General features: G+C 37.2%; 1 protein-coding gene across 1 annotated transcript; it reads right to left on the bottom strand.

Annotated features, from left to right (window-relative positions):
- Positions 1 to 8,044: 8,044 nt before the first annotated feature.
- On the bottom strand, positions 8,045 to 17,527 carry LOC311279203 (uncharacterized protein; the record flags this gene model as incomplete). Its single annotated transcript, XM_084390530.1, has 5 exons — positions 8,045 to 8,343; positions 8,436 to 8,479; positions 9,029 to 9,196; positions 9,362 to 9,745; positions 17,305 to 17,527. The coding sequence occupies 5 exons, from the start codon at positions 17,525 to 17,527 to the stop codon at positions 8,233 to 8,235; spliced, it is 930 nt and encodes a 309-aa protein (XP_084246656.1). The 3' UTR covers positions 8,045 to 8,232.
- Positions 17,528 to 19,006: the final 1,479 nt, after the last annotated feature.

Below are 19,006 nucleotides of genomic sequence, written 5' to 3' on the forward strand. Positions count from 1 at the left end.
ACAATGCCACAGTGACAGAATTCTCCAGTGCACTTACCAGTCCCAATGTGCCTAGAAGGAGGTAAAAGACAGCCCGCACTCTTGCCGAGATGGCTGAGGCTGACTCCATTGTGGAGCTTTGGTGGTATCACCAGATGAGGCTCTAAGAGGCAATGTACGCTGCCCGAGTGCACAATGTGGACATACTGACACTTTCTTGAAGAAGGCATACGAGTCGGTAGCCTATATAACTCAAGCAGAGAATACGATCTGCCAGCTGCTTCTTGCCTGCAATAACACATTAGAGTCAGCGAGTGTTGACGCTTCTACATCTCAGACGGCTCTGTTGACTATGGGTCATGTTACTCGGGAACTTGGGACTCTTTCAGCGACCCTTCTAACAGCCCGGCGCCAGGTATGGCTTGCTTAGGCAAGGTTACTTGAAGATTGTAAGAAGACACTGAGAGAACTGCCAATTGTACCAGGACATCTTTCATTTCATTTCATCAACATTCATCAGAAGAGAATGAAGTTGTCAGAAGCCACAAGACAACTGACTCAGGTTCCACGAGCACCACCTTTTAGAATGCCACTGGCTCCGGCTCACCCACGCTATCCGGGCGCAGAGCATCAAGAGCGACTGCAGAATGCTTCTCAGCTTCAGGCCCCACAGCGACATAGAGGGGCTGAGGAGGCCCATGGATGCTGCCCTGTTCACCGTCACCAGCAGGGGAGACCATGCCAGCGGTTGGTCATGTGCAGCATACATTACTGGAGAAATTCAGTGTCCGACCCCTGGGTTCTGGCAACTTTGAGCAGGGGATACACTCTGCAATTCCGACGCCGGCCTCCCAAGTTTTCAGGCCCTTTCCTTAGAAATTCATTCACTGTTACTGAAAGGAGCCATAGAAAAAGTTCTTCCCCTCAGTCAGAGGGACGGGTTTTACTCCACGTACTTCCTTGTTCCAAAGAAAGATGGCAGTTTTCGTCCAGTTCTGGACCTGAGACACCTAAACGTGTTCTTAAAGTCTCTACCTTTCCGAATGTTACGCACAGTCGACGTTCTTCGATCTGTGATGAAAGGAGACTGGTTCGTGAGTGTGGACTTGAAGGACGCTTACTTCCATGTTCCCATTGCTCCCGACCACAAGAAGTTCTTAAGATTCAGGTTTCAGAATCAAGCAGCCTATCAGTTCAGAGTCTCATCTCTGGCTCCTCTTGTTTTTACAAGATGCATGAGTGCGGCCCTGTCTCCTCTTTGGTCCAAGGGCATGAGGATTCTGCACTACTTAGATGATTTGCTGCTTTGTGCCCCAACAAGACAACATGCGTTACACAACACCAGGATACACTAGTGCTTTGCACTGCCTCTGGCGGTCAGTAGGAATGAACCACGAAGGCTCATGAATCACGCACATGACCAGCGTCGGCCAATAGTGAGCCTACGTGGTGACGTACAACCCAGAAGCGCTGCGCTGTTACACTACGTGAATTCACTCAGGCCCACACAGAAGAAAATGAATAGTTGAATAAACTCTTTATTTTTGTTTTTTTGCGCACAAAAAGTATTCTCGTCGCTTGATAAACTTATGGTTGAGCCACTGTAGTCACTTGAACTATTTTAATTATGTCTTTACTAACGTTTATGGGCCGGCAAGTTTTGATCCCATAGAAGCCTATGGAGGAGTGAGACAGCTCTCAGCTTTCATCAAAAATATCTTAATTTGTGTTCAAAGATGAACAAAAGTCTTACGGGGTTGGAACAACATGAGGGTGAGTAATTACTGACAGAATTTTCATTTTTGGGTGAACTAACTCTTTAAGACCAAATAACCAAGAAACCCTGTGGTGACCCCAATGCATAAATCCTCAGCCTTATCAGGAAATGAAGAGTGCTAAGGCGTTCCCATGGCCCAGAATCACCACAGAACTTAAACCAGGGGCACCTCTTTTCTGTAGCTGTAAATTCTATATTTTTTTACAGTCTATGACTATGTTATAACCCAATGACAAGCAGCTCGGCGTTGCTTTTTGCCTTGCTCTTGCAGTGACTTTTGCTCTTGCTTTGAATTGTGCGGACCTTTCCATCGTCCAGCGTGTACGCTTACATACTCTTCAAACCAACTGCGACTGCCAGAGATTCCCTCCAGCAACTTTGTCATGGAAGTGAACACACAAGTACACAATCTCCTAATTCTTGCTGAACTGGTGCAAATTTTATTAAGCAAACGAACTAAGATTAAAGTGCTAGTAGATTGATTCTCTCAGGTTGCGGTCAAGAAATAGTGTCTAACGCTAGATAGACATTTGGGACTCCATTCACACTTCGTTATTAACATCACTTTTCTCTGTCACTGTTTGAATGATTGAATGTTTGTGTGTTTTTGTTAGATTAGTTTGTGTGTATTAGAGTAGTTCAATAAAGTATTGGTTGATTTTACATACAAGTGTCTTGTGCTGTGTGCTTACAAGTTAGGCTACTGCCTTAAACTGTAGATCTTACCTTGCTCATTATCAGTGATAATAATTGTATGATATTTTTACCATAGGCCACGGGATAATATTCTGTCCAGAAATGATAAAATACCCTAATCTCAATTTACCAGTGGACGAATAGTTGATAGTGTTAAATATTAATTCTGAATTATTTGCATATTAATTAGGTTCTTATTCACTGTAATTCAATCACCCTTTGAGTTATATTGATCCTAGTTCCCTTACAGACATTAGGTTTCATATTGGAAAAATCATAATAAATGTGTCAAGGAAATGAACAGTGAACGAGATTCCTGCAGTTTGAGCCCGACAGAGGCAGTACACACAGATGGAGGACAGTAGTGAGGAGAGAACACACACTGGACACACACTGAACAGCAGCGTCCAGCAGAGAACACAGTCTGATAGAGGAAGAGTGGAGGTGATGTCCGAGGGTCCAGAACAGGAAGTCACTTGCTCTATATACAATAAACATAGTAATAATGCTGATACAAATATTTCTGTTCTAATCATCTTGCTTCTTCACAGAGAAAGAAAAGTTTTCCAGAATTAATCAAGCAATGACATTATAAGAACTAGCAGAAATGTGTCTTACCTGCAAAGGGGAGACGAGTTGTTCGGTTTCCAAAATAGTACACTTCAGATGAGAAGAGGGTGCCTTTTTTTTATCTATTTCTGCACAGTAATACAGTCCCAGATCAGAGACACTGATGTTAGTAATGTAGATCATGAGAATTACTGGAGCGGTTGTGGACAAAGCTGAAATGCTGAAATATCTCCAGATACCATTTCTGTAAATCTATTACGAAAGAGGGTTGATTTTCATGAGAGCTGTTTCTTATCCATACAATGATAAAACACCTGTACAAGTGCAAAATAACTTTATAAAACATTTACAATTACATTATGTACTTCCATACAAAAAGTACTGACATTGGCTTTGAAAAAGGAAATCTAAAAAATAGCAGTCTAAATAAAATATTTAAATAGTATAATATTTCTTACATATAAGCACGATGAAACCAAGTTTTGACCTTTCCATCGGTGAGGTTATACAGACATCAGCTCTTATCTGATTGGTTAACTTCAATGGAAAGTTTTAATGCCTTGAGATGAAGGGGTTTGGAATTCGATTTTTTTTTTTTTTTTTTTTAAAGAGTTGTGTCAGTTTCCTTTAATTTGAGTTTATTAAGCAACTGCTATTCCAAAAGATAATTTATTGAGGAAAACGTTAAAGTCCCTGTAAAGTCAAAATTAAGTATGTGTTCTGAGTTTGTCATACCACCGAAAAATGTGTTATTAGCCACCCAGCCCAATTTCAATGATTAAAAAAGCCGCCAAGTAAATAAAATAAGCTATCAAAATCTCGAAAAAATGAGCAGTAGTCTCAGCTCTCAAACGCTGGGGGCGTGTCCGCTGGCTGCGATGAAACCACGCCCACTCGCGGGAAATATGACTCGCGCACAGCTCGTGCATGTCGGCGCGACGGGAGGATGAAGGCCGAAGCGGACAGCGGGAGATAGTCGGTTCGCCCCCATTCACCAGTAACAGCGGATTATCAGTGAATTCCAGTTGTCTCCAACGAAAGTAAACTATCCTGATCTCTACAGAGGCGGGTGTGGTGGTGATCATCAGCTCTCCATCAAGGTAACGTTAGCTCTTCACAAGATTAATCCACCTCTTCTTGATATGATCATTTTTCGGAAATTTAAATAAGGACACCGATCTGTTTTCTAAGTGATTGCATCCAGGGAATACGCATTTACATGACGAAGGCATAGCCAGAGCCATGGGCATAGTAGCTAGCAAACTGTAGGCTGTCTGATAGTAACTCGCGATTGAGCGATAGGCTTAGTGACTCCGTGCGTCATCAAGTAGGGGCCCAATCAAGCTCAGGGGGTCGCAGTGCGTCATCGAGCCCCCGTTTTAGCCCCGCCCAAAAAATCCGGCTCACAGCAAGGGTGAAAAACTGTTAAACGGTCTAACTCCACAATTTAGTACTTCACAGTTCTCAGTCTTTGTAACATGTTTTAGCAATACATTTCTAGCACTTATAATGTGTTTAGAATTTTTTTGTAGAATTGCCTTTACAGGGACTTTAACTGACCTTGCAAATCAAAGTGCTGGGCCAGAGTCAAATTCATGAGTTTCTTTGATTAGTTCTTTGATTAGTCTTCTAAAGAGAATCTGAGCATGACAAAACAGGAAACCCACAACCTTTTCATTCAGACCACTCTGAATGCACATGAGTGCATGAATGTATGTTCTGTTTATCACTCACCAAGAACAAATGTTTCCATAGCATATAGGCCTATATGGTTTTGTGTATTTTTCAAGAAAGGTAGCTTGCTAAGAGCAGAACATGCTCTATTGTGATCAAACTATTTTGTATTTTTTATTGTTATTTTGTTATTTTAACCTCCGCTATAACATCAGTTAATATACATTGTTCAAATTGTTAATCCCTCAAAATTGATTGGAACAAGGAATATACATTCAAACATATACAGCTCTCATATACAGTCCAAGAGCACTGGGACTTTCACTGATCTATCACTTCAACTGTGCATTATTAGTGGTGGGTTTTTTCTAACCCTTTTTTTGTCATAGTTGTGATACTGTGAAGATTGTGTAATTTCATATTACCTGGCTTTGGTAACCACAAATGTTTTAATTTAATACATGAGAAATTCATAGTTAGATCTCTGTGATAAAAAATAAATAAATAATGTTTTATTGAAAAAAAGAACAAGAATTTGAAACAATCTGTAACAGTCACTGACTAGCTTAAAAGTACAATTTTACAATAATTTTTTATATATTTTTTGCATTCTAACATTACAACAAGGGGTTGAGGATTAAAGTGCAGCTTATAACAAGCTAAAACTGAAATAAATGTGAACTGAGTCTCGAACAACTAGCAACACACAAGACGTGACAAAGACTATGGCTGCATCAAAAATCACATACTTCCCTATATAATAGGCACGAAAAAAACAGTGTGTGACAAAAGTAGTATGTCCCAATTCATAGTACTCATAAAAGAGATGACCTGCTTTTTCAGGTGAGATTCTGAAGTGTGCTGCTGCGTCTCAATTCAGAGGCTGAATCCTTCCAAGGGCGCATTCAAAGGCACAATGAAGGCTGTCCCAATTCAACGGTTCCTTCAAATTTGGCCTCCAAATGTGTCCTTCGTTTCCCATGAAATGAAGGATGCAACAGATGGATCCTTCGCAGCCTTGCCTACCCCAGAATTCATTGCTCGCCAGTGACGACAGGATTTGTTTGGAAGAGAAATTGCTGAATTAACCCTTTAAACGTAAGTTTTGGGTTTCAGCTTACTCAAATATGTAATGATACAAATGTAAAAAATAAATAATAATAAAACCTTTAAAGTGGTTCAAATGTTGACTCATTTCTTACTAAGATGTGATATGTAGTTTATACTCTTTATTATATACAGAAATGGACCATGGTGAACATATTTAGAAAGTTTTTTTTAACCCTGTTTTGTTTTCAGACAGTTTAATATATAACTTTAAAAAAAGTCTAACACAAACCTTACTGTGACCAATTAGACACAAAAACTATTCATTATATTTAATGAACATCTGGCAAACCCACTCTCCATATATGACCTGCAACTTAAAACTGCTTTTATTAGGCTATTGACATGACTGAAGTCATTTAGAGTGTTTAAGCATATTTTGTCATTTTGAAAGCATTTTAAATTTTTTCATCATTATTTCTTTGTGGATTCTTTGTTTATTAAAACATTTTAATGAGGAGAAATAATTGGGTGCACCTGAAAGACCAGATTAAGTTAGATGGAGACACTAGATGGAGCCTGTGAGTTTTGGTATATCCTTTTATAATTATTTCCTCTTGTTCTATTGACTTATTTTTATCTACTGAAAAACGGTGCATTTATTGTTTATTGTGTATACAACATGAAATAATTAATATAGAAACTATAAAAATATAAATGAAAATATGAAGGAATAAATTACAAAATAATCAGTCACAACAATATCGACCATCTCTTCGCTTACTTTTTAAAAATTATTATTATTGTTGCAGTTCACTAAAATGATTTAGTTCAAATAATAATATATTTACACATTTTCAGCTTACAGAAAAATATTTGTGGTTATTATGCACTGAACAGAAACATATACAGTGCAATGCATAAGTGAATACACCCATGCTAAAGTTGACTAAAAAGAGGAATAAAAAATCATATTTTGGAAATTGAACTTAATGCCTTAATTTAAAAAATTTGGAAAAATCCAACCTTTAAGGACACCAATTTCCTTTGTGAATGAATAATGTATCGTAAATAAATAAATGTTCTTCCTTAAAATACATGGTGCATAAGTGAGTACACCCCTATGTTAAATTCCCATAGAGGCAGGCAGATTTTTATTTTTAAGTATTTTTTTTTATTTTTTTTTAGGATACTATGCATCCTGATAAAGTTCCCTCGGCCTTTGGAATTAAAATAGCCCCACATCATCACATAGCATTCACCATACCTAGAGATTGGCATGGTTTTATTTCAGTTAGCCTAAAAGCTAGTTTGATTTGCATTGAGAGATGATCTTATGGAAAGTACCCCATGCCAATCTCTAGGTATGGTGAATGCTATGTGATGATGTGGGGCTATTTTAATTCCAAAGGCCAAGGGAACTTTATCAGGATGCATAGTATCCTAATTTTTTTTTTTTTTAAATACTTAAAAATAAAAATCTGCCTGCCTCTATGGGAATTTAACATAGGGGTGTACTCACTTATGCACCCTGTATTTTAAGGAAGAACATTTATTTATTTACGATACATTATTCATTCACAAAGAAAATTGGTGTCCTTAAAGGTTGGATTTTTCCTAATTTTTTAAATTAAGGCATTAAGTTCAATTTCCAAAATATGATTTTTTATTCCTCTTTTTAGTCAACTTTAGCATGGGTGTATTCACTTATGCATTGCACTGTAACTGACAGACAACAACACTAAGGCATGGCTGTTTAAAGGGTCAAGTGGAAACATTTGTGGTTGGTACTACAATAAGAGAGAAAGAGTGAGATGCACACAGGAAACAAATGCACACAGGAAACCTATCTGAGCATCCTGTTGATCTACATTTTGTTGCACAAAAGATGCCCATTTTACCCAAGTTAATATATCCTATATATTTTTTCATAGGTGTGAGGACAATGGATGTGGAAGTCCTACTTTTGTGGTCCCTTCTATGACAAACAAAGTAGGCTAATTATGATTCTGATCTCAAGGCAAATTGAGATCTGCTTTAAAAACTTTAAAAGTTTGCATTTTTTTAATGGCACAGAAGGACATAAAACATTTTTTTTTTTTTTTTTACATTGAAGCCTGTTTTATTATTATTATTATTTTGTTCATTCCAATATAATAAATCAAATTAATGATGTTTTTTAATGGCAAATAAGTATTTTTTATTATTATTGTGAATGTGTTGCATATCATGCATAATTGTGTTTGTATATAAAAATGTGCTGCAAGTTTGTTGCGTGTGTGTGCATGTAAATGTTCACCACATTTACATGCACACACACGCAACAAACTTGCAGCACATTTTTATATACAAACACAATTATGCTTTAATTAAGCATGCTTGAGAAAAAGCAAGTTCAGAAATCATAGCATGACGTTGTGGAGTACAAAAAGAGTGAGCAATAGAAAGCAGCAAGATTTCAGCAAGTTGTTTAAACTGAGCAAATAGAATCACATCTTGGCATAGGGATATGAAGATGTCAGCAGTCTATAAGAGACTTCAGTGTGGAGGCAGATCTTTCCAGTTTTACTCGTCTCACACTGATGTTTCTCTAGATCCCCCTGAAATGAATTGGAGATGCACATGAAACAATATAAACTATTGTCTTTGTCAAGGCAAAGCTTAACACTAATTACTGAAACAATATAGATACCTTAATAAAATTTGCTGTGAGTATCTCTGCACTCTGCTCAGAACCTAAAGATTGTGTGAAAATATGCCACTAGTGAGAAAATATTATAAACATAAACAAATAAAAAACGTGCTATACATAAAAATGTCAGTATCGTGTAAACACATAAATGCTCCTGCTGTATGCAGCTTTCTTTATAATTAATCATTTCTGATTATATAAATATTATTTTAACCTATATTATCATTAAATATGTGACACAGAACTTTCATATCAGAATCAGCTTCATGTTCCTTCCAAAAAAAGCTCACATTAAGCCAATAACAAACTTAAAATCTTAAAATTGAAGAAGATCAACAACATAAAGTAAAAAAAAATTAAAAATTAAAAACTTTAGAACTTTGATAACTGGGAACATACATTATTTTCTGATAGAACATATGCAAAATCAAAATACTTTTATAGAGTATTTACTGTTGTATATCACACAAGAGTCACAGCCTTTTTTTTTAAATGACTTCCTTTAAATTTTGTTTTCAGCTTTGAATTCTGACCAAAGAAATTAGGTTTTATATTGGGAAAATCATAAAATAAAATAAAGTGTTAAAAGATACCTGCAGTTTGAGCCCGACAGAGGCAGTACACACAGATGGAGGACAGGAGTGAGGAGAGGAGAACACACACCGGACACACACTGAACAGCAGCGTCCAGCAGAGAACACAGTCTGATAGAGGAAGTGTGGAGGTGATGTTGAACTGCTCAGCATGAGGAGACACTGACTCTTAAAGAAACATAAGCATGTCATTTTTACAGGAAACTCTAAACTCATACTCATATACTCTTTTAGTTTCTTTTCAAGAGAAAAGTAAAGTGAAAGTTCTACAGACTTAGATAATAATAATAATAATAATAAATTAACAGTTAACAGATATTGGTTTTTTGTTACCTGCAAGAGAGAGACGAGTTGTTCGGTTTCCATAATAGTACATTTTAGATGAAGAGATGATGCCTTTTTCATAATTTACCTTATTCTCTACTTCTGCACAGTAATACAGTCCCAGATCAGAGACACTGATGTTAGTAATATGTAGATCATGAGAATTACTGGAGCGGTTGTAGATAAAGCTGAAATGCTGAAATATCTCCAGGCCCCATTTCGTAAAATCTATTACGAGAGAGGGTTGATTTTCATGAGAGCAGTTTCTTTTCCATATAATGATGAAACCAATAGTTACAGAGCGATCACAGTAGAGAGTGATGTTGTCTCCTGGTGTGACTTTCATCTCCTCTTCTGCTCCATAGATTCTGTTCTGACTGAACAGAACAACACCTGTAAAACAGCAAAATAACTCTTTAAAGCATTTAAAATTGCATTATGTGCTTCCAAACATAAGTACTGACATTGACTTGCTTTGGGGAAAAAAGCAATCTAAATAAAATATACAAAAATAGTATAATCTTTCTTACTTAAAAGCACGATGAAAGCATTTCTTGACCTCTCCATCTCAGAGAGAGATTGCGAATAACTGACACTGCGAGGGTCTTACAGACATCAGCTCTTATCTGATTTATTCACGTCAATGGAAAGTTTTAATACCTTGAGACGAAGAGGTTTGGATTGAAATTAGAACAGTCACCAGTTTCCTAATTTGGCTGAATCAAGCAATACTTTTCATACATTTATTCCAGAAGAGCATTTGTTGTGAAAATGTAAACTGACCTTGCGAATCAAAATTGTCATACACAATTCAGGCCATGTAGTTCCAGTTGTTGAATAAGGTATAGGACACAGAGAGATTGTGAACAGACTGAAAATCACTGGGCCAGAGGTTCTTTGATTAATAGTTGTGTGTCTAATAAAGAAAATAATGAAAAACGTAACAAAACAGGAAACACACAACCTTTTTGTTCAGAACGACCACTCTGCATGCACATGAATGCATTATCTGAGATAAACAGTTCATTATCTTCTAGTTCATCTCTAACCAAGCATAAATGTTTCCATTGCAGGCCTATGTGGTTTTGTGTAGCTTGCAGTTTATGCTCTAGTGTCGTAAAACAGTTTTTATATAGTTTTCATTGCTATAAAAATGCATTCTCTGCTAAAAAATAAATAATTAATGTCAGTTATTATACAGTATTTATTCCTCGAATTTGATTGGCACGAGCACAGTTCAAGACTATTATCAAGTCCAAACGGGACTTCACTGTTTTCGTCACTCTGCTTGTCTTTGCGCGTTCCAGACTTCAGCCTGTGCATTAGTGGTGGGCAGAGGCGGACAGAGTACACAGCTTCATTACTTGAGTAAAAGTACAGATACCCCTTGCTAAATTTTACTCAAGTACAAGTAAAAGTACTTCAGTCAGATGTCTACTAATAAGTAAAAGTACTGAAGTACTTCGTCCATGGTTTCGTCTCTTATCTAAATCTGACCATGGAGTTGACTTTGGCGGAAAGCTGAAGATGATTGCTGATAGGCTGTCCCAATCAGTGGCGCCTGCACAATCCAATCACGTTTGAGAGGGAAACAACAAATTGAGGGTTTTTTTTTTTTTGAAGTAGTAACGGGTACTCACGGTTATGGATAGAAATGTAGTGGAGTAAAGAGTACAATATTTGCCTCTCAAATGTACTTGAGTAAAGTCATGAGTACTCCCCAAAAATGATACTCGAGTAAAGTACAGATCCCTCAAAATTGTACTTAAGTACTGTACTCAAGTAAATGTAGCTACTCCGTTACTGTCCGACTCTGGTGGTGGGTCTTTTCAAAAACCCCAATCCACACATGTTCTTAGCTGTGAATGCATAGTGAAGATTGTGTAACTTCAACTGGCTTTGGTTTCCACAAATGTTTCATTTTAATAGATGCGCAATAATAGTTCTTATGATCACTGTGCATCTATGTGCAATATCTATTTGACCACGGGTGGATTCAACTACAGAGAGAATAGGCTGATTCTGGATGTGGTGAATTGGCTTAAACTCATTCTCAGAACAGGAGTCGATGTTTCAGTCTGGACATAGGAAATCATCCGTATTCTACACGTTAGACCTACAGCACAGAAGATGGCATTATGTGCCTATTTATGCTCAAGTCACCAGTACTCCTTAGAAGAAGATGATGAGAAGGGCTGCACCCAAAATCACATACTCTCTTGAGCAGGTACACTTTTTGAATTTGAATAAGTAATTACTTTGCGACTGTTAAAAAAAGTATGTTCTAACAGAGATACAAACTCATCAGGGGTAATAAAAGTTAACAAAGTTTACCTTAACTTTAACTTATTAGTTAACTACTTGAAAATTCAAAAGAAATTAAATAAGCTAATAACTAATGCTAATTATTATTATTATTATTATGAGTAAATATTGCATTAAATACCTTTATATAGTTTCAGATTTAATAAAAAATACATATTTTTAAACACTGCTTTAAAAGGGACACATGAAAAAGAGTGCTTTAAAGGGATAGAAAATTACCCCATGATTTACTCACCCTCAAGCCACTCTAGGTGTATATAACATTTTTCTTTCAGACTAATACAATTGGAGTTATTTAAAAAAAAAAATTCCTGGCTAATCCAAGCGGCAATGAATGGGAGCCCAAAATTTGAACCCCATTAAAGTGCATCCATCCATTATAAAAGTAACCCACACGGCTCCGGGGGTTAATAAGGGCCTTCTGAAGCGAAGTGGTGCGTTTGTGTAAGAAAAAAAATCCATATTTAAAATGTTATTAGCTATAATAACTAGCTTCCAGCAGATGACCGTACACATAGTGCGCAAAGCGACTTGTGCCAGAGTAACCCCAGACGTGATGTATGACACAGGATGTAGGAGTATCGTAAACGTAGACGCCTCTTGCGGTTTAAACAAATAGGGCTGTCCAACAAACTCAAGCTCCTCTTCTCTTATATCGAAATCCTCTGATATTTCTCTTTAAAATTTCTCATTTTAGACTTCTAATTCGTGACTGGTGTTTTGTTTTGCTCTATCCTCTGCGCTTTCGTGTTGGTCAATATGTCATGCATCTGGTCAGTGGTTACTCTTTCGCCGTAAATCGTTGCGTACGGCCGTCTGCCGGAAGCTAGTTATTATAGCTTATAAAAAATTCAAATATGGATATTTTTCTTACAAAAACCCATGATAATCTGAATGGCTTCAGAAAGCCTTAATTAACCCACTAGAGCCATATGGATTATTTTTTATTATGCATGGATGCATTTTTTTGCTTGGAAGCTTTATAACTCTCAGATAGTGTTAGTCTGAAAGAAGATAGTCATATACCTTGGATGGCTTGAGGGAAATATTCCTTTAAGTTTTTATCTTAAACTGAAGAAGCTACTAATGTATTCAGCCAACACAGACTTATTTTTTTTATTCCTTCACATCTTTGTTGCAGTTGCAGGTCTGTTAGTCTGCATTTACACTACAAATAAGCTAGTCCCAGACTGAAATGCATGTTTGAGCTGTTTTAACTGAAAGCAATTTGCACTAACATATCTTAAAATATGCCAGTGCCATTGTTGTATTGTCTCAAGATGCACACCAGTAATGTTTTCTAATGCACATTTATAAAAGCCACTTAAATGCCCTAATTGAACTAAGGCCTAATCCTGAAACTGGGCCTTTATGCACATCAGTGCTTAATTTGACATCAGTTATCACTGTCAATCATAGCAAATTCAGGAGTGACTCGCGGAACAATTTAGCGGCTTCACTCGCATAATTAAATGTGTTTGCACTATATGTGAACGTTGGTCCTCTTGAAAGAATGACAAACAACATTTTTCTTCAAATTGTGTATGGCTTGTATACAGAAAGCGAGCAAAGAACGCTCAAACTCCTGTTATAATCAATGCATCTAACTACAGACTGCACAACGAATCTCTTATTAACATTGTGTATATGCTTTGGTGTTATAATGAGAGGATTTGCAAGCATGTAGAACACAGTCAATGAACTTGGGTTAAACAAAAACTTGTTCAGAGTGGATTCTGACTTACCTACAGTAAACACCTCTAATTGGCCATTGCTTTCAACAGAGATGCCTGTGATTGGCAATCCTCAATGCTGCAAAAACAAATTGGAAATAGAAGCCCTTGCCTTTGTGCCACACACACAAATGCGAAGAGTTTGAAAGCAGTCGCACACACAGAATCCTCCCCCTACACGAATCACACAAATGACCTCTTTTGGATTCAAAACGGGGAATTTCACAGAAAGATGACAAGTTTGCATTCCTGGTTCATAGAATGTGTATAGGCTATATATCAGGGGCTTTTCCTCCAAGTAAGCAAGGAAGGCAGTGCCTCCTCAAAAAATATGATGAGAAAATAATCCATATTACAAAAATAAAACAACACAAATATTACAAAATGTGACATTAAAACCTATATAAATCACTTTTTTTTTTCCCAAAGTAACACTGTCCAACAATGACACCAGCAGGTAAAATTACCGCCGTGTCTCGTGCCTCCCCTGAGCCCATTGACTTTTAACAGACCCCCTAAAACCTGCGGTGGGGGAGACAGTCACTTGAGGGGAGGCAATGTGATTGGTTATGATTGCCTATGATTGTTTCACGTGATAAATCCCGCCTCTTGTTTTCATGCACGTTCTACGTTCACAAATCAGCCTGAATTAACAGAAGACTAATTTAAAACTAAGTAAACAGCTCAGCCACTTAGATATCACTGCTTTATTTCATTTTTGTCACGTCAAAATCAAACTTGAAACGGCCTGAAAACATGACGGCTGTGGGAGGCTTTTAGTCGGCAATCAGCTTGGTGAAATGAAAAGTAGCCTACATCTTCGTGTCTGTGACCAGTTTTTACAGAGCATGACAGATATCATCCAAAAATATGTTGACTATTAAAAAGAGCAGCTGGAAATCAGTTCACAAATAAAAGATTTCGAGATCGAGATGGTTCTTTAAATAGAGAATAGACCTATTTTAATGAGCACCCATTGTTTATTTGCCATTTGTGCAATTTGTGTATGTTGTCAAATTATTAAACACTTGTTGTTTCCCTGCATTTTTCAGGATTACTCACCTTTGGCATGACATCTGGATAGCAGTCACAGACATCTTAATTCATGTTGTTTCTTTCTTTTTTTGTATTAATGTTTTAATTGGTAACACTTTACAATAACGTTTCATTAGTTAACATGAACTAATAATGAACTGCACGTACACAGCCTTTATACATTTTTGTTAATGTTACAACATTACTACAACATCAACATTTACTAATTTACTAACATATTACATACAACATCAACATTTACTAATACTTCATTAAAATCTTGTTAACATACGTTAATGCACTGTGAACTAACAATGAACAGCTGTATTTTTAACTAAAGATTAACAAACACAGCAGCAAATGTATTGGTCATGGTTAGTTAATACATTAATTAATGTTAAATAATGAACCTTTTTGTAAAGTGTTACCAATATATTCAACATTCATTTCCTTATGTTTTGTGCTGTATTGTCATCTCAAGGTTTTTAGTGTCACAGGACAATGTTGTGAAGCATTAATTTTACTTTTCCTAGTAAAATAGGCAAATCTGATTTTATGCTGCTCAGACAAAGGTATACTTAGAGGCAATTAATATTATGCAACTAAGATTACTCAGTAAACTCTATACAAATACCATCACTTTATCTCCCACGTCCTCTGTCTGCACCTCTTGTACTAAAGGTTTTTACTGTTTTAAATATCAGACCAAAATCTGATATGTCCTAACAGAGAGGTCTAGTGATGATTGGATTGAACACAATTCATTTGTTAACTTTTCACTTGATGTATTGCAATTATATTTATATACTTTAAAAGCAAAGAAGACTCTGACTGGATCTCACAACTCTGGAAGAGACGTATATTTATCTGTACTGAATGTTGTGCTTTATACTTAAGATTGTCAGTTCATGATCTTCATATATAACAGGAACATTAATCATCAAGTAATTTTATATAGGCTATATTTATTCCCAAAGGATTCGGACACATTCAAATGAATAAAACGTGTACATCAAATGTAACTATGTCTTTGAATTTAATAATGGATGCATAGCAGGGCTTTATTCCTAGAGCGTGTACATATAGTCTGCAGTAGACAAATTAATACAGTAACAATGCATCACTTTCAACCTCTTGTTGAAACAACTGTCAAAATGGATGGCTTGCAACATGACTGTTTTGAAAGAATTACAGTGGGAATGGTAAGATCACAGTACTGGTTGTCTGCAACTTCATATCATCTGTCTCGAAAATCTGAAACAATAAAACTACATAATATATGCAGCTTAAAAAAAAACAGATGTCTCCTATATATGCACGTCATTACATACATTATCATCAGTTGAATGTGTGGTGGACAGGACATGAAAATCCATCAATACTAAAAATAAATGTTTATGTTCAGCGGCTCTGCCAGGAAAGTCTCAAACACACACACACACACACACACACACACACACACAAGGCGATTCACACGTGAATGACATTCACATTTAAGGATAAACTCGTACATTTTAAACATTCAAAGGTTTTTGTCTTCAGTTGTATATCTACGAATTGTGTTTTGCATTTGTGAAATGTATTTTATGAATATATAATTGTATTTTGCGCATGTGAATTGCTTTTTGTGAATATATGTTTTCACGCACGTGATTTTTTTTCTTTTTTTGTGTACGTGAATTAGGTTTCATGCATGTAAAATTGTCTACGCATGTGTATATCGTGTTTTTTGCGTGAATTATAATTTAGACTAATCTGCCTCCATAGATCTCTGATCAGTTTTATACATTTGTATTTTGTAATTGTTTTAATTAGGCAGTAGTATATAATGAAAGGTCCCATGGCATGAAAATGTCACTTTGTGAGATTTTTTAACATTAATATGAGTTCCCCTAGCCTGCCTATGGTCCCCCAGTGGCTAGAAATGGCGATAGGTGTAAATCAAGCCCTGGGTATCCTGCTCCGCCTTTGAGAAAATGAAAGCTCAGGTGGGCCAATCTGGAATCTTCCCTATATGTCGTCATGCGGGGAAAGGTTACCTCCCCTTTCTCTGCTTTGCCCGCATAGAGAATTTGCCCATGAGAAAATATAGTTTTTTCCTCGAGAGGCATCATGGCTTGCAAACGAGCGAAGCATGGCAGTTGCTCAGTGTTTGGATGTAGGCCTACAAATGAACACAAAAGTATTTTTTTAGCTCCTTCATCTGAGCCTCTGAAGAACCAGTGGGTACATTTTATTTTCTCTGGAAATGCACCGACACAACTTCCCAAAGTTTTGTATGTCTGCGCCAAACATTTCACCAATGACTGTTTCCTCAACTTGGGCCAATACAAAGCTGGCTTTGCTGAACGTCTGAAAATAAAGTCTGGATCAGTACCAACTCTCCTTGGCTCATCTACAAACCTCGGACAAGTAAGTCAACTAACACAATATAATTTTGTTGATTTACTGTATATGGTTACCTAGCTTGTTAGCCTTAGAATGTGGCTGTAACATTAGCTCTGCAGCTAACAGCCCAGTTGCTGTTGCTAATGTAAAGGTAGATAGCATCAAGTATGTGTGTGAATACACACACTGTAATGCGAGTGTTGTACACGTCTTTGTTATTTGGATAACCGTTCTGTTGGTGGTGTTATGGCGCGCGCGATGAAATGAAATGACTATGAAGTGTGCCTCTGCAAACCAGGGTATAGATTTAGATATAGATGCTAATACAGCTTTAGAACGATAGAAAATCAGAGCAACGTAAAAAGCCAACAATGTAGGCTAGCATTAGCTACATGATAATAACTGTAACATGACATCATACATAAACAAACCAACTAAAGTACATTTCCAGACACACTATTTTAAACTAACCATTCGGAGACGCCCTGCTGTAGCCGCTGAGTTGAAACTTCTTCAGGTGCTTCTGTATCCATTCCAGATCAGATTCTGGGTCAAACTGGAAAGCTTGAACGACTGCGTGTCTATGAGCCTTTGCAATACATCCAATGTAAACATTAGCGCATGGTACCGTGGCTGCAAGCTGGTCAAGGCCACACCCCCACCCTCCACCTTGCCCTGCCTCTCTCCTCCTCATTAGCATTTAAAGTACGGACACAGAAATGGCACGTCCTAAGGAAAGCTCATTGTGGGACTAGCTCATAGTGGCTGTAATTCTGCACCAAGGCTGAATTTCGGGAAAGAGACTTAAGATACAGTATAGGGGACCAAATATATAAAAGCATCCAAAAGCAGCATATGAACTCCATTTCCTGGATCTGTAATATGCTGCCAAGCTTCCTTTTTTTAGGACCTGATACGCCACTATGTACACTTGAAAATAAAATGTGGCGTTTTGAATGAACTTCTGATAATAAAACTTCAATTTCTGCATCTGAGAAATTTCTCTTTTTCTTTCGCTATGAAGACATGTTGAAATCCTTCGTTTGGTGTCATAATATGATGCCCATATATAGTTGTCAGTCGGATTTAATGGGCGGGATTTATGGTAATTGAGAATGAGCGTGCACGCGCGTCCCATTTACGACTGATTGGAATTCATTAAAGGTGGTATCAGTGATTTCAGGCCCAAAAATATATATATATTTTTTTCTAACGATCTGCTAGCTGCCCGCCCCATAAGCATGCCATCAAAAAAACGCGTCTCTGTAGGCAGCCTAGGCTCTGAGATCTGCACACAAAAACAATTGGTTTCACCAACCACTCAAAACAAAAACAAATAGTGTTCCAACCAATCACCGACAGGGGGAGGGTGTTGTGAGGTTTTGTGCTGTGCACGGCTGCACGCGAAGTCGGCGCTGAAGAAGAAGCTGGCTCAAAACCACACACCTTTTTTTTGGCAATGTTGTGTAATATGGCACATGCAACAATGTCACAGGCCCTGTCAGGTGTGCAACCCTCAGACTTTTCAGACACTGAAATCTTCCCTTTAGTTAGCCAAAGTTCATTTCATTGTGTGCCCTTGTCCTGGCTAGACTGCTGGGCACTGTAACTGGTTTGGGTCAGGGAATGGGGTCATATGAAAAAAATGCAGTTCTATTAGGATCAGCATAAGTGTATGTAATTCAGTGAGCTTGATATTTAATTGTGGAACTTTCCTTACCACTTTGAAATAATGTGCATAAATGTGAATCTCTGAAAATTCTTAAGTCATGCACAGATCCTGGCCATTTTGCTTTCACATTTGTGATATGGAAGATTTTAGTCAACTGCCTTTTTTTTATTTGATATAATATTACTAATCTGGAATATTAAGAATCACAATAGTATCTGCGCTGCACATTTACATTGTGAACCCCCTTTCTGTTCACATTATCCCCTTCATTGAGGCCTTGATGGCAGTCTATGGTGTAGTCTATGGCAGGGTTTTCAAAGTTTTTGTGTGTGTGGACCACTATTTGAAATCAAGAATTTTAGCGGACCACCTCATAATACACATAATAAAATTAATCTGCACCTCTAAATAGGCTTACTAGCTCTAAAACTATCATTGGTCATCACATCAGTACAACAGGCTTGTTAAAAGAAAGTTTACTGCACACAACGGCTGCCACAT

The sequence above is a fragment of the Rutilus rutilus genome, assembly GCF_951802725.1.
Source record: "Rutilus rutilus genome assembly, chromosome: 2".
In the NCBI taxonomy this organism is placed as follows: domain Eukaryota; kingdom Metazoa; phylum Chordata; class Actinopteri; order Cypriniformes; family Leuciscidae; genus Rutilus; species Rutilus rutilus.